The sequence below is a fragment of the Brachionichthys hirsutus genome, chromosome 11 (genome assembly GCF_040956055.1).
Source record: "Brachionichthys hirsutus isolate HB-005 chromosome 11, CSIRO-AGI_Bhir_v1, whole genome shotgun sequence".
Lineage (NCBI taxonomy): Eukaryota > Metazoa > Chordata > Actinopteri > Lophiiformes > Brachionichthyidae > Brachionichthys > Brachionichthys hirsutus.
In genome coordinates, this window is record NC_090907.1 from 11,467,442 (window position 1) to 11,481,994 (window position 14,553).

At 46.5% G+C, this 14,553-nt stretch overlaps 1 protein-coding gene across 1 annotated transcript; it reads left to right on the forward strand.

The window, feature by feature from the left end:
* The first annotated feature begins 441 nt into the window (after nt 1-441).
* Nucleotides 442-13,840, forward strand: LOC137901758 (A disintegrin and metalloproteinase with thrombospondin motifs 8-like). The gene is made up of 9 exons (XM_068745800.1): nt 442-1,146; nt 5,001-5,240; nt 6,903-7,035; nt 7,115-7,282; nt 7,989-8,281; nt 9,195-9,381; nt 10,637-10,809; nt 10,951-11,126; nt 12,251-13,840. The coding sequence occupies exons 1-9, from the start codon at nt 442-444 to the stop codon at nt 12,993-12,995; spliced, it is 2,820 nt and encodes a 939-aa protein (XP_068601901.1). The 3' UTR covers nt 12,996-13,840.
* The last annotated feature ends 713 nt before the right edge of the window (nt 13,841-14,553 follow it).

Here is a 14,553-nt window from a genome sequence, read left to right on the forward strand (position 1 = left end):
GAATGATTCATAGCACGCTGCGGTAATAATAGGAGCATGGGTGTCAAGCTATTTCAGAAGGGGGGGTCGAGGTATTCTCATTGGATCCGTTTCATTCGCGAGTATCTCGAGTCGTGAGAGTGGGAGGAGAATTTCCAGCAAACCGAGGACCTAAAAAAAACAAACCTCCTCGTGCCCGCAGGAGAGCGGAACGTATAAATACCCCCAGTGCGCGTGGAGTGCGGCCGCGCAACAACACGGCGCGGTCAGAGGATCAGGAGCTGAAACCGAGAGCCCGGAACGCAGCAGCGGACGCGCGTTGACTTCACAGTGGATCAGGAGAGACCAGATCAGAGGGGAGTCAGCCGCCACCGGAAAGGCCGCGCCAGTGACTGCAGATACGGGATAGAAACGGATTCAACTTTATTATTTAGAACTCGTATATTATTTTTATTACAGATGATGTCTTCCTTTCGGATTTTGATGTTTTTGCCGCTGTGCGTCATGAACGCGGCTTTCTCCACGTTCGACTCAGAGGACGTTCTACCTGTCCGGTTAAACGGGAGGGGCCGCGGCCGCTTCTGGAAGCGAAGCGAGGAGCCTCCGAGGTTCTTCCTCAGCGCCTTCGGCCAGGACATGACTCTCCGGCTCGTCCCGGACACCAGCTTCCTCGCGCCCACCTTCACCATCCAGCGCGTCAAAGCCAGAGATGTTGGCGCTTTACGCAGCGCTCCAGATGCCCAGACGCGCGCGGATCTGCAGGCGGAGGAGAGTGAAGGGCGGCTCAGGAGCTGCTTTTACGCAGGGAACGTGGATCGAGATCAGAGCTCGATCGTGTCTGTCAGTTTGTGCTCCGGGATTTTCGGCTCCTTCATAACGGAGGGGAGAGAGTATTTCATCGAGCCCAAATTTGGCGGCGAGCTGGGACTGGACTCTACACAGCAGCTGCATGTCATCAAGAGGAGGACGTTCAGGAAGGGTCCCGGCGCCCCCCTCCTGTTGGATGAGAGCCGGCCAGCGAGGCTCAAAGAGGAACGCTCGACGCACGGCAGCAGCGACGCACAGAGAGACCCTCGCCGGAGACGCTTTGTTTCCGCTCCGCGCTTCATAGAGACCCTCGTGGTGGCAGACTCGACCATGACCCACTTCTATGGAGATGAATTAAAGGTCAGACGCGATGACGTCATTCTTTCCCGCACACACGCACACACACACACACACACACACCAGTGATATAGGAGCCTAAACCACTCAGAGATAATGTATCAGAGGAGATAAAGGCGCCATCCGTCTGTTCTGGGAGCCTCGGGACGCAGGAGCAGGGCTTCGTGTCTCCGTGCCGCTCCGACACGTCTTGGCACATGGCATGAGCTCTGGAGGAAGTTGACGGGCTCCCTGTTTGCTTCCGCGCACCCAGAAAGAGGTCAGGCAAAAGACGCGCAAACAATGCTGAGGCGCATTCCTCAGGACTTGGTCAGGATTTGGCAGCTGAGCCTCAGAGTCACTCAGAGAAGAGTCAGAATAAGAATCCTCGGCCAGTGTCGTAAATTCATTAAGTCGAGTGTTTCATGATGTGCCTCATATAAAACACAAAATATTCACGTTTCATTTCTGACAATAATATATTAAAAAAAAGTCACCTCTCAGACATCCCAGCCCTGCTTTAAATGGAAGGAGGGCGCTCTGTAGGGATTGGACAGATTCGTGTCTGTTTGTGCTTAGCGCGTGCACGTGTGTAGCACATGTGGAAAAACATAGGACTAGAAAAGCACTCAGAGAGCACAGACCTCCGCCAAGCAGCTCATTCCCCTCATAATTGGATCTACACCGTCCACATGGTGATCTGGATCAGCACCAAAAGGTTCTAGAATCTTTATACACCAAACATGAAAAGAAAAGTGAATCAGAGTCTATGTGTATTTTTAACTGATTTTTGAACCCATAAATGGGTTTTAATGTTAAAATGTAATATTCTTTCCTGAGATCAATCTGGATCCGAACCAGAAGATATTTTATTGATTGTAAATTTCGGTGAGTGAATTTAATGTATATTTAACAAGACATGAATTTTTATTTCATTTCTTTTATCCAGACTGGTATCCGGATAACTCTCAAAATTAAATGAGATCAAAGTTAGACTCAGACCCAATTTTATATCCTTTTTTTCATCAAAATCCATCCAACTGTTTTTCTGTAATCCTGCTAACAAACAAAGACATGGCGTCAAAGACATGACCGCCTTATGAGAACATACGAGAACGTATGTTCCGCCAAGCCAATGAAGCCTCTGATGCAACATGTCATGTGAGTTAGCTCAAAGCAGGAATAACAGTAGAAATGTAGGTGGAGTCAGACCCCCTTAATGACCAATGTCCTCGCATCCCCTTGAAAGGCAGCAGTTTCGTCTCCAAGCCAGTGTCATGGAGAAGAGAATTCTGTCTCTCCAACACGGGACACATGATGATAACGATATATGAATCTCTCATACACAAGATGTCACATTTGTGTTAACGGTCCGCTTTAGAAAGAAGACAGGAATGTTCCATGAGTAGCAAATTATTTCAGTGAGTTCCATCTTGTGGTAATAAAACAGTGGCTGATGTTCAACAGCAAAGACTTTGTGACTGCTTGTGTTACCGTTAGTTTTTTCATTGTGTAACAAAGTCGATTCAGCCGCATCTTGTTGTTCTGTCATGAGGCGGTGGGCTGCCGTCTCACCGATAAATGCAGCCCATCAGCAGATTTCACATCAAACCGGCTGCATCAGCGAAAAAGCAGCAAGAAACGGCAGATTTGTTTGCTATAATCCGAAATGTTGTGTTTCCTTTACTGAGTACAAATTAGGCAGATTTGTTAAAGTAATATCTGCATTTGAAATTAATCGACTTTAATCCACGTCCGTCCAGGTTCTCAGTCATCCCGGTTGAGGAAAATCAAGAAGAGCAGAAGAAGAACCAACTGGACTCGCTTGAGGTTTGTTGAAGACGTTTCTCCTCTCATCCAAGAGGCTTGTTTAGTTCTGACTAACTGGTGGAGAGTCCAGATACTCAAACTCCTGCTGGAGCAGAAAACAAACAACCAACCAAGACAATAAGACTCGTTAAGAGTCTTTATTGTGCATAAGAGTCGTTGCCCCCCCCCCCCCCCCCCCACCCTCATGTGAGCTGTTTTATTGAGATGCACCCCGGTGTGGATGACTGCTGTGGTGTCTGGGTTTGGAGGTCAACACTGCATTGAGTGTTGCTGATTGATGGTGCAAAATATGCCTTCTTTAAGTCCTCTCTCAAACCATCTGTCTTCCCTGGCTAAAACCTGGACAGATGGACAAGGTCAAAGCGGGAAGGCAAAACGGAAGCCAGTTGTATCCCCTACAGATGCTGGTCCACCTGAAAGACAAAACACCCTGAGACAGATGCTGGTCCACCTGAAAGACAAAACACCCAGACTCAAACAGAGTTAAGAGTTTTCCTTAGCTCTCATTGGTTCTCTTATCTCTGTCAGAGGTGTGTAAGCAATAAGGAGAACTTTTGAAAGATTTTAACATTTAATAAAACAATTCAGATACAAGTTGGTGAGGAAATCAGCGCTCAGGTTTGAACGCCGGTTCTTGTGAATGTCGCAGGGCTCACACCTTGTTGCAGCTCAACCTAACAGCTCACATGATGGTGGGGGAGACAACAACTCCCTTAGGAACGGTAACAACTCCTAATGAGTCTTATTGTCCTGGTGGTTTCGGTTGTTTGTTTTCTGCTCAAACAGGAGTTTAAGTATCTGGACCCCCTACCAGTCATTTAGAACTGAAGAACCTGCTAGGATGAGAGGTGAAACATCTTCAACCAACCTCAAGCAAGTCCAGTTGATTATTTATTTTGCTCTTCTTCACCATCCATTCATCCATCGCTTATCTGGGGCCTGGTCACAGAGGCAACAGTCTGAGCAGGGATTTACAGATTTACCTCTGACCTCAGCCTCTGCTTCCTCCATGCAGGCGGAGATTCTAAAAGTATTCTTTCCACCCCCCCGTCGAGGTTAGCAGCACTGCTTTGACCTTCTGAGGCGCCTGATGGTTTGTCAGAATTTGCTTGAGACTGACTGATAGACCTCCTCCATGGCCTCTCTGAACTCTTCCCAGACTTTAGTTTTTGACTCTGTAACCACTCGGCACACAGAACACTGGCCTGCCGGTATCCATCAGCTACCTCCCGAGTTGAAGTCCACTTGAAGTGAATATGAATATATTTATTAGATAGAATGTTAGGGTACAAGTACAGTCACACAGTAGAATGTATTACAGTACAAGTACAGTCAAACATCCTGTCTAAGAGGAGCATTTCAAAAAAGCCCTTGCGGTCTTGTTTCCGTTGAAAGTCCTTAGTACATAAATCATCGACATTTAACAGTACAAATAAAACTAATATTAAATTACTAACTTGATGCAAAATAACAATACATTGCAAATAAATTACTCCACAGATATAAAATAACAATAAATTCAAAACAAATTACACCACAGATGCAAAATTGCAATACATTAAAAAGACACATACTATGTACAACGTAGGTGGACAAAAAAAGGGGGTGGGGGATTGATCCGGAGAGAGTCGTGATGACTATCTCCATTTCTGCCCCCTGAAAGATGAAGTCAATGTCTTCACATTCACATTCGAGCCTCAACCCTGAGCCTGGCTCCAGGGTGAGACCCCGGTCCCGGAACGACGCGGTCCGTGAGTTTCTTTTTCTCATAGGAGCTTTTAAACTGCTCTTAGTCTGGTTTGCCATGCAAGAATCTACCAGGAGCAAAAAGCTCATTTGGGGCACGCAAACTCCCCCACCACGATAAGGTGGCAGTTCAAGGTGGAGGCTCTTCTTCACTTTAATATAAAATCATACGATGTAAAAGTATTACTAAAGACACCATAGCTGCACTACAGGCAGAACGTTGTCATAAAGGTTCTGTTACCCGTTTGAACCCATTCATGGAAGCTTGAGGTTTTGAATATCCCATCTCTTCTCCTCCACAGCACTATATTCTGACCCTGATGTCAATGGCCGCCCAGCTTTACAAGCACCCCAGCATAAAGAACTCAGTAAACATGGTGTTGGTGAAGATGTTAGTGGTGGAAGATGAGGAGGTTGGACCAGAAGTCTCCAGCAACGGTGGCGTGGCTCTGAGAAACTTCTGCTCATGGCAGCAGTTCTTCAACCCACCCAGCCAGAGACATCCAGAGCACTATGACACTGCTATGCTGTTCACCAGAGAGGTAGGTGTCAGATACAGACCGGGGCTAGCTTCTTTATGCTGCTGCTCAAAGGCTGTGACATCTGCACACAATGTTGCATCATCGCCACAGGCGGAGGCGGAGGTGATGTAATCGCGTCTGTCTGTGTCCGTTAGCAAGATAGCTCAAAATGTTCTGGATGGATCTGGATGACATTTTCAGGAAATGTTGGGAATGTTACCAGAAACAGATGATAACATTTTGGTGATGATCCAGAAGAGATCCTGGATTCTGGGTCACTTTGACATTTTTGTTGACATTGCAGTCAATGGAGCTCCAAAATGTGTTCCTCAATACCTCGGTTGAATATTGACCAGTTCTTATGGAATCAGACACAGGCATGTAGGGTGGGGTCTATCTCACAACCAATTTTAACATTAAAACCCCATTTTTGGATTCAAAAATCAGTTAGAAATACACATAAACTCCGATTCTCTTTTACTTTTCGTGGTTGGTGTAGCCCAGCTGACTATGGGCGGTAGGGAGGTAGGTTAGACCCTGGATGTGTCGCCAGCGCATCGCGGGGACACACAGAGACAAACAACCACTCGGTCCCACCTACGGACAATTTGGAGTAGTCAATTCATCCCAGCTGCAGGTTCATGGAGGCGGGAGGAAGCCAGAGAACCCGAAGAGAACCCCCATAGACACGGGGAGAACATACAAACTCTGCACAGATAGGAGCAGAACCTGGAACCTACTTGCTGTTAGGCAGCTGCGCTAACCAGCGGCTCCCGCCTCCAGAAACATGTGGTGAATTGGTTAGACTAAATTGCCCACAGATGCGAGTGTGTGTTCATCTCCAGCTGCACCTGTGTGGCGTGAGAGGAGGAATGCAATTAGAGACATGAAATCGCAGAAAACAAAAGTGTTCACGGCAAGAGAGTCCTCGGGACAAGACTCAGAAGTCCACCTGCACCTGAAAGACACAGGCCACTCCTTTGTGGACAGTAATGTCCAGGCGTTAGCCAGGGAAGAGCGGTGGTTTGAGAGAGGAGCTTGTTTGCTTTCTGCTCCAGCAGGAGTATTTGGACTGAGTATCTGGATGCGAGCACGGTTCCCGATGCTGATCCTGGATGGCCTAGCGCTGCGAGCGCGCTTCACTCGTTCAGGGATTTTCGCTGTATTTGTGAATGACGTGTCCAAAAAAAGCGAGTTGTAAGGATGGCAGTGAGAAGAAAAGACGCATGATCATAATGGAGATGAAGCATGACGTTTATCTCATGCACCGCACTGCATGCCGCAATTAGCCGTCTGTCTCGAAGGTAAAACTCATAATAAAACCACATTTTATATTATCAATAATACTGTCTATCATTTATTGTATCATTTTGTCTGTGCGTGTATCTATATAGCACTTTTAAAAAGTTGTTTCCATTCTTATCAGCGTTGAGTTGAGAGTTTTTAGACGCCAGAACGGATACATTTTTATTATAGTTATAATTCTAGTTATAGTATTTGACCTACGAGTGATTTGAGCTACGAGCTCGGTCCAGGAACAAATTACACTCGTATGTCAAGGTATTTGCTAAAATACCTGTACTTGTTGAAAATCCTTAATATTCCTGAAAGTGCAGCATTTCTAAATATCACAGGGCACTACATGCTGGGTGGAATAAAGTGCTGTGTGCGCGTGTGTTTCAGGACATCTGTGGACAGAATAGCTGCAACACCTTGGGTGTGGCCGACGTCGGGACGATGTGCGACCCCAAGAGAAGCTGCTCCGTGATCGAGGACAGTGGGCTGCAAGCTGCCTTCACAGCTGCTCATGAGCTCGGTGAGCCCACGCTTACGGAATGACAGCAATCGGGTCTCGTACTGTCAGCTGATCCCGTGTCCGTCCTCCGCTTCTGTAGGGCACGTGTTGAGCATGCCTCACGATGACTCCAAGAACTGCGAGACGCTGTTTGGAGACCTGGGGGGACATTACCTGATGGCTCCTCTGTTTGCCAACCTGGACAAGGCGGCGCCTTGGTCACCCTGCAGCGCTCTCTACATCACGGAGTTCTTTGACAACGGCCACGGTACGAGTCCTGTGTCTGTGCTAAGCGTCAGAGACAACCTTCTGCTGTCGGGACAGCGGGCTTCTGTTACCGAGGACATTATTCCTCTAAGGTCCAGCGGGGGCTTCTGCTTATAAATGCGACCCATCCCTTAAATTAGTGGCTTTGGTAGTTTTCATTGCCCTTCACATATTCTCATCCTCATCTCCACACTCTTTCCATTTCTCTCTTTTTGCCTCGCCCCGCCTTTGTTGCCCCCCCACCCCCTCCCCATCTCACCGTGTGCATCTTGTAGCGTTTGGGTGCTCGATGGACCTAAGAGTGAACCTTTTTCCCCCCCCCCACCCGAGTCATGCAAGGGCCTCCTTCCTGTTCTTCACCACTGCAGCCAAATGCAGGAGCTGCGATCAGCCATGCATGTTTCAGTTCGAAGCAGCATCCAGCGAAGGAATGTTCATTCCAGTGAACAGATGTCAGCGTCAACACCGGACAAAAAGCTTGTTGAATGCTATGAAGAATTATGGGAGGAACAACAGCCGTCAGTTGCCCGGATTCAGGCTGCCGACGAAACGCACCAGTTACATCGAGAACCATTTTTATTATCAGGATGCAACTCGACCCAAATATCTTTTGCCTGTTGTGATGCCTCAAACAAATGTCACAGCCCATATTCTCCACAACACAATCTGATTCGCCTCATTCTGTGCTGTTTCTATTGCGACTGCAGGGGACTGCCTGTTGGATATCCCGGAGAGCACCATGGCTTTGCCGAGGGAGCTGCCAGGCACCACGTACAGCCTGGGACAGCAGTGCCAGCAGATTTTTGGAGAGGAGTTTGTCCTGTGCCCAAACACCTCGGCCAGTGACGTTTGCAGCCAGCTGTGGTGTCAGGAGGACGGCACCCACCAATGCGCCACCAAAAAGGGCAGTTTGCCCTGGGCCGACGGCACGCCCTGTGGCGCCAATGGGGCCTGCCTCCATGGAGCATGCATGCCAACCCAGGAAGTGATGCAGCCGCTGGTGCGTTTGCTGGGTTCCTACAGGAAATGCTTGAGTCAGAAACAAAAGAGAGGGACGCCATTGTTGTTTTGGATCCGCTTCGGGCGGCTGTGATTTCTTAGGAGGTTTAATCCCTCTAGCCCTGAAGCAACGCACATCTCGCTGTGCAATAGTTTACCGCTCATGACGTGTTGCATGCTTGTGCTGCTGCTCAGCATGCTACTACAAAGCACCCAGGCGGCCTGCTGACTCATTTCCTTTGAAACATATGGCGCATTCTCTGGAATGGACCAATCAAATCTATTGTCATAAAAGTCAACAGCTCCGAGTCTCTGAGCAGATTGATGAGAGGCAGATGGTTCCAGTTTCACGCTCATAAAAACTGACTGTCTGCCTGTTGAGATATGAAGGGTGTCTGTTTTTTGTAGAAGATGTGAGTGAAACTCCGGGCTAACAGGATTATCGCTCTGTGGGTTTGTGGTGAGTTTAAATCTGCTGCTTGAGGCCTTTTTATGTTTCCCTAAAGAACATTTATATTTCTCAAAGGTTCTTTTGGCTCGTCTTGGTATCCTCTTCTTGTGTTCTGATCGCACATCTGTTCAAGAGCCCAGAGCTGGCAGCCAGGACGTTAGCCGGCCCAAATTCATAGAGCTTCTGGAAAGAACACACACACACACACACACACACACACAAGCACACAGGCCTTTCTGGTTCCTCTGGTGGTCATTGACATGTGTGGGTAGTGGCAGACATCGGGCGTGTGCCAGGCTTCAGCGCAGTCACATCCTGAAGCTGCGGCGTGCTAACACTCGGTGCAGCCGCAAGCCCAGAAGCCAGACTGAGGTTTCCCTGCACAGCGGATTGCTTTTGGCGCTGAGTTCTGACCAACCACTCAAACTGCTCATTCCCTCCTTCTGGCCGTGCTTCCCTGCAGGTTGCTGTGGATGGAGGCTGGAGCTTGTGGGGGCCCTGGCAGCACTGCTCCAGAACGTGTGGAGGAGGAGTGCAGTTTTCCTACAGGCAGTGCACTGACCCAGTACCTCAGAACGGAGGGAAGTACTGCGAGGGACAGAGAGTTCAGTACCAGTCCTGCAAGACGCAGACCTGTGATAACGATGAAGGTAAGAGCAAAGCTGCTCACAGCCATTCTCTTCATCCTCCTCATTCTCATCCTATCACTACTACAACTATACTTTGGGCTTGTCCCCGTGAGGCGTCGCCACAGCAAATCAACCTTCTCCACTTCACCCTGTCCTTTGCATCGTCCTCCCCAACACCAGCCACTCTCATGTCCTCCCTCACTACGTCCATGTATCTTCTCCTGGGTCGTCCTCTAGTCCTGTTCCCTGGCAGCTCCATCCTCAGCATCCTTCTACCGATATAGTCCCTGTCTCTCCTCTGGACATGTCCAAACTATCAAAGTCTGTCCTCTCTGACCTTGTCTCCAAAACGTCTAACCTTCACTGTCCCTCTTATTGTCTCATTTCTAATCCTGTCCAACCTGGTCACTCCCAAGGAGAACCTCAGCATCCTCATCTCCTCCACTTCTAGCTCCGCTTCCTGTCCTTTCCTCAGAGACACTGTCTCTAAGCCGTCCATCATGGCTGTCCTCACCACTGTCTCTAAGCTGTCCATCATGGCTGTCCTCACCACTGTCTTGTAGACCTTTCCCTTCATCCTCGCTGACACTCTCCTATCACAGAGCACACCTGATACTTTCCTCCACCCGTTCCAGCCTGCCTGCACACGATTCTTCACTTCCTTTCCACATTCTCTCCATCACTCTGCACTGTTGACCCGAGGAACCTGAAGTCCTCTACCTTCTTTACGTCTGTTACTTGTAACTTCACTGTTCCCCCTGGAACCTTCTCATTTACACACATGTACTCTGTTTTACTCCTGCTCACTTTCATTTTTCTCTTTTCGGGCCTCGACCGATCCAATATGTATTTTTTATTTACATTGATCTGCATAATTTCTTGTGGCAAAATGTTACGCCGGACGCCATTCCTGACGCAACCCTCTGCATTTATCCGGGCTTGGGACCGGTACACTGCAGAAAATGGTAATGCTATGTTAGCTCCTGCTAACCGCACTGTGCTACCCATGAGGATAGGAATTGAGACATGTCGAGAGGTAGAAGTGGAAATGAGGACATCAGGAGGTTTTAATGAGAAAAGTCAGTTGGCTGATTATCAATCTCATATAAGATGACTAATCAATTAATTGATTGCTCATTTCGGTTCTTGACTATCAGACATTTTAATGTGAATCATCCTCAAAGACTGCAGGTTCTACTCGTATTATTAATGCTAACATATTGACTAGTCTTTGTACTGGAGGGGCTTCCTACTGAATTCTGTGTTTTTCCTTCAGGGAAGAGTTTCAGAGAGGAGCAGTGCGAGAAGTACAATAGCCTCAGCTACCTGGACTACAATGGGAACATGAAGCAGTGGATCCCAAAGTATGCCGGTGTTTCTCCCAGAGACCGGTGTAAGCTGTTCTGCAGGGCCAAAGGCAGCAGTGAGTTCAAGGTGTTTGAACCAAAGGTAAGGACTCCTTTGTTATACTGGACTATTGAATGCACTGTATATTCTAGCCTCTATTCCTCTGTCTGGTTTCAGTGCAGGGGCGTTTTCACTGTTAATCTGTGGCGTTTTTGATGAACAGACACACTTGTGTCCTTGCAGGTGATTGACGGCACGCCCTGCGGCCCTGACACGACATCAGTGTGTGTGCAAGGCCAGTGTGTGAAGGCAGGCTGCGACAGGGTGATTGGATCCAACAAGAAGGTGGATAAGTGTGGAGAGTGTGGAGGGAGTGGCCTCACCTGTAGGAAGATCACAGGCTCCTACAACAAGGCGACGTAAGCGTCCCGAGTCCTGCTGATTAAAGGCGTCACAGTTTCAGACAAAGTCATGGCGGCTCTTGTTGACTTTACTGTCCTATGCTATGCTATGCTATGCTATGCTAGAAATCACAAAGCAGTTGTTTTTTAAAAAAGGAATCATATCTTTCTTTCTTTAAAAAAATCTAATCTCACACTCATACAAACATGGAATAAAAAAGATTCACACTAAACGTAAATAAATAAATAAGAAAATAAGAAACAAACTAATCAAATGTACATAAATTAAACCAACCAACAACTGAAAACACAACACCTCTTTTACACACCAACATTTCTTAAATGTTTCGATGCCGTTTGTTGCCCTGTGGAAGTTGAAGTCATTATTAGCAATTCTTGCTCAAACCATTCTTTGTAAAATGACTTCAACACTACAGTCTGCCAAGAGTTGAGAATCAAAATAGAACAGTTCACTGCCACAGCACCGTGTAAAATGCTCCCACCGCAGATTTCCAACCTTTTATTGTCAACGCTGACGTGTAAAAAGACTCCCATGAAGGGTTCACACCTGATCTCAGAACTTTCAGTTCATTCTCGCTGACACTCTCCTATCACAGAGCACACCTGATACTTTCCTCCACCCATTCCAGCCTGTCTGCACACGATTCTTCACTTCCTTTCCACATTCTAACCCTAACCCTTCTCATTTACACACATGTACTCTGTTTTACTCACAATGTCATCTGCAAACATCATATTCCAAGGAGCTTCCTGTCTCACCTCATCTGTTAGTCTATCCATCACCATGGCAAAAAAAAGGGGCTCGGAGCTGATCCCTGGTGCATCCCACCTCTACACTAAACTCCCCTGTTACTCCTAATGTACACTTCACTGCTGTCCTACAACTGTCGCACATGTCCTGAACTGCTCTGACCTCATCCCTGAAAGCCACACAACACTGTTTATTCTTCAGGCTCCACCCACTTTGTCCTCTGCTCTGCCTTAGTCCTCTTCATCTTCTTCACCACTAGAGTCATCTTACACCCCATCAGCTTATGTTTATTCAGCCTCTATTACATATGTGGAAGAAAAAGCAGATGAGGGTCCCCTATCTAAGTTCAGATCTTTGTCTTGTCCAGCAGCTTTGGATACAGTGACATCATTACGATTCCTGTTGGAGCCACCAACGTTGACATCAAACAGCGGAGCCACAGAGGCATCAAACATGATGGGAACTACCTGGCTATAAAGAGGGAGAGTGGCGGCTACATCCTCAATGGTAACTTCTCTGTCTCCACGGTGGAACAGGACATTCCGGTGCTGGGTGCTGTGCTGAAGTACAGCGGCTCCTCCACCACAATGGAGAGGATCCAGAGCTACAGGCAGCTGAAGGAGGCCATCATCATCCAGATCCTGGCTACAGCAGGAGATGTCAACCCTCTCAAGGTCAAATATACTTTCTTTATCCCGAGAGATGTGACCTTTAAGAAATCAAAAGAGAAGAAGGGCTTATCGCTATCTTCACATGTGATTCAACCATTCGGTGTGCCTGATTGGGTACTGGGGGAGTGGTCTGAATGCTCCAAGACCTGTGGTTCTGGATGGTCCAGGAGGAATGTGGAATGCCGAGATAGTGCAGGCTTCCTCTCCAGCATGTGCGACAAAGACCTGAAGCCTATAGACATCAAAGCTTGTGGGGATCTACCGTGCCCCATATGGCAGATGGGGCCGTGGTCCACCTGCTCACGAACTTGTGGTCGGGGGGATCGCCATCGAAGCGTCTTCTGCATAGACTACACTGGGATGACAGTTGAGCCAGAGAGATGCGATCCAAATAAAATCCCTGATCCAGTCTCCACAGAATGCGTCAACCAGGAGTGCTTATGAGGGCCTCAAGGAGCCCCACTGGTAACTTTACATTTTAGGTCCGGCTGCACTCATCAAACTGATGGATTACCGGTAGTCACTGGGCACAGTCTCTGGTGGTCAACACAAAAAGAACATAAAAAACATTTGCTGCAAAGATTTACAAAAAAAAGGACCACCACCGAAGGGGGCTTCGAAATGTCTGTGCCCAGGAACCCATTGCTTTATAATCTGTCCAAGATACCAACTGGGGGCATCAAGTCACATCCACGGCTTTACCTGTGGCAAACCGTTCATGAACATTTGGCAAACACTATTAAGAGAACTGAAACAGTGGAACTCTACCTCAGGATGTACAGAAGCTAGATGACGGTGCTGTGTGTTTTCACCACTAAAAGACTCCTTCTAGTCCCATGCTAAACCAAAGCTAATGATCTTATTATTATTATTTTGCAGTCAGAGGAATGGTGGTTCACACTGTCTTCAACAATCATTCTTTGGAGGTGATTATTATTAAGTTAAGTGGTAAGCATACTATTTATCTATCACATATATGAAACACATTCATTTCCAGACTTTTATTTGTTAATGCATTTTGTTCAAACACTCACAGCTGCTTTCAGTTTAGTGTATCTATATTTGTTTTGTTCATTCCTTTGGTTCATTTTCAGTATGTTGTTATAAAAGATGGAGCATCCGGCCTATGTCCCTTCAGTGAAGGACCATATACACACTATTTTATTATTACAGCTTTCTTCTTAAGCTATTTATTTTTGTAAAATTTGCATCCTGTAATTAGCACAGCAGACACTGCTGTCTTTGAGATTTTTCTCTGTAAAAAATTGTCAAATAAACACATTTGTCAAAAAGGATTCTCTCTCTCTCCCTCTGACTGCTCCATGATGAACGGAAAGTCTTTGTGTAACATTTCTCCAGGTGGATGTAAAAACATGCAAGAATCTTTTTCCGGGATCTGCTGTGCTGGAAACTAGATTTCTTATGGAAGCTTGGTTCTCACCAGTATTGGGAGATGTGATGATGATGATGATGAATATATTTATTAGATAGAATGTTAGGGTACAAGTACAGTCACACAGTAGCATGTATTACAGTACAAATACAGTCAAACATCCTGTCTCAGAGGAGCATTTCAAAAAAGCCCTTGCGGTATTGTTTCCGTTGAAAGTCCTTAAATCATCGACATTTAACAATACAAATAAAAACAAAACCCAATATTAAATTACTCAATTGATGCAAAATAACAAAGTAAAACATTTTTACACCACAGATGCAAAATAACAATCAATTAAAAATAAATTACACCACAGATGCAAAATGACAATAAATTACAATGTAAACGCCTTAATGGCCTACAAATAATAGGCACATATTATAGTATAAAATAAAGTACAACATATCAGACATTGAGTGTGAATAATCCATTTCCATTGCCGTCAGGCTTTATATTATTTATTCAAGCTGTGATGGGTTATTTTTTTTCCAAACTGAAAATCACTGCAATCAAGTCCATTGTACGTTTTTCGTGTAAAAGTTAAAGTTAATGAAAAGCTGTGACATC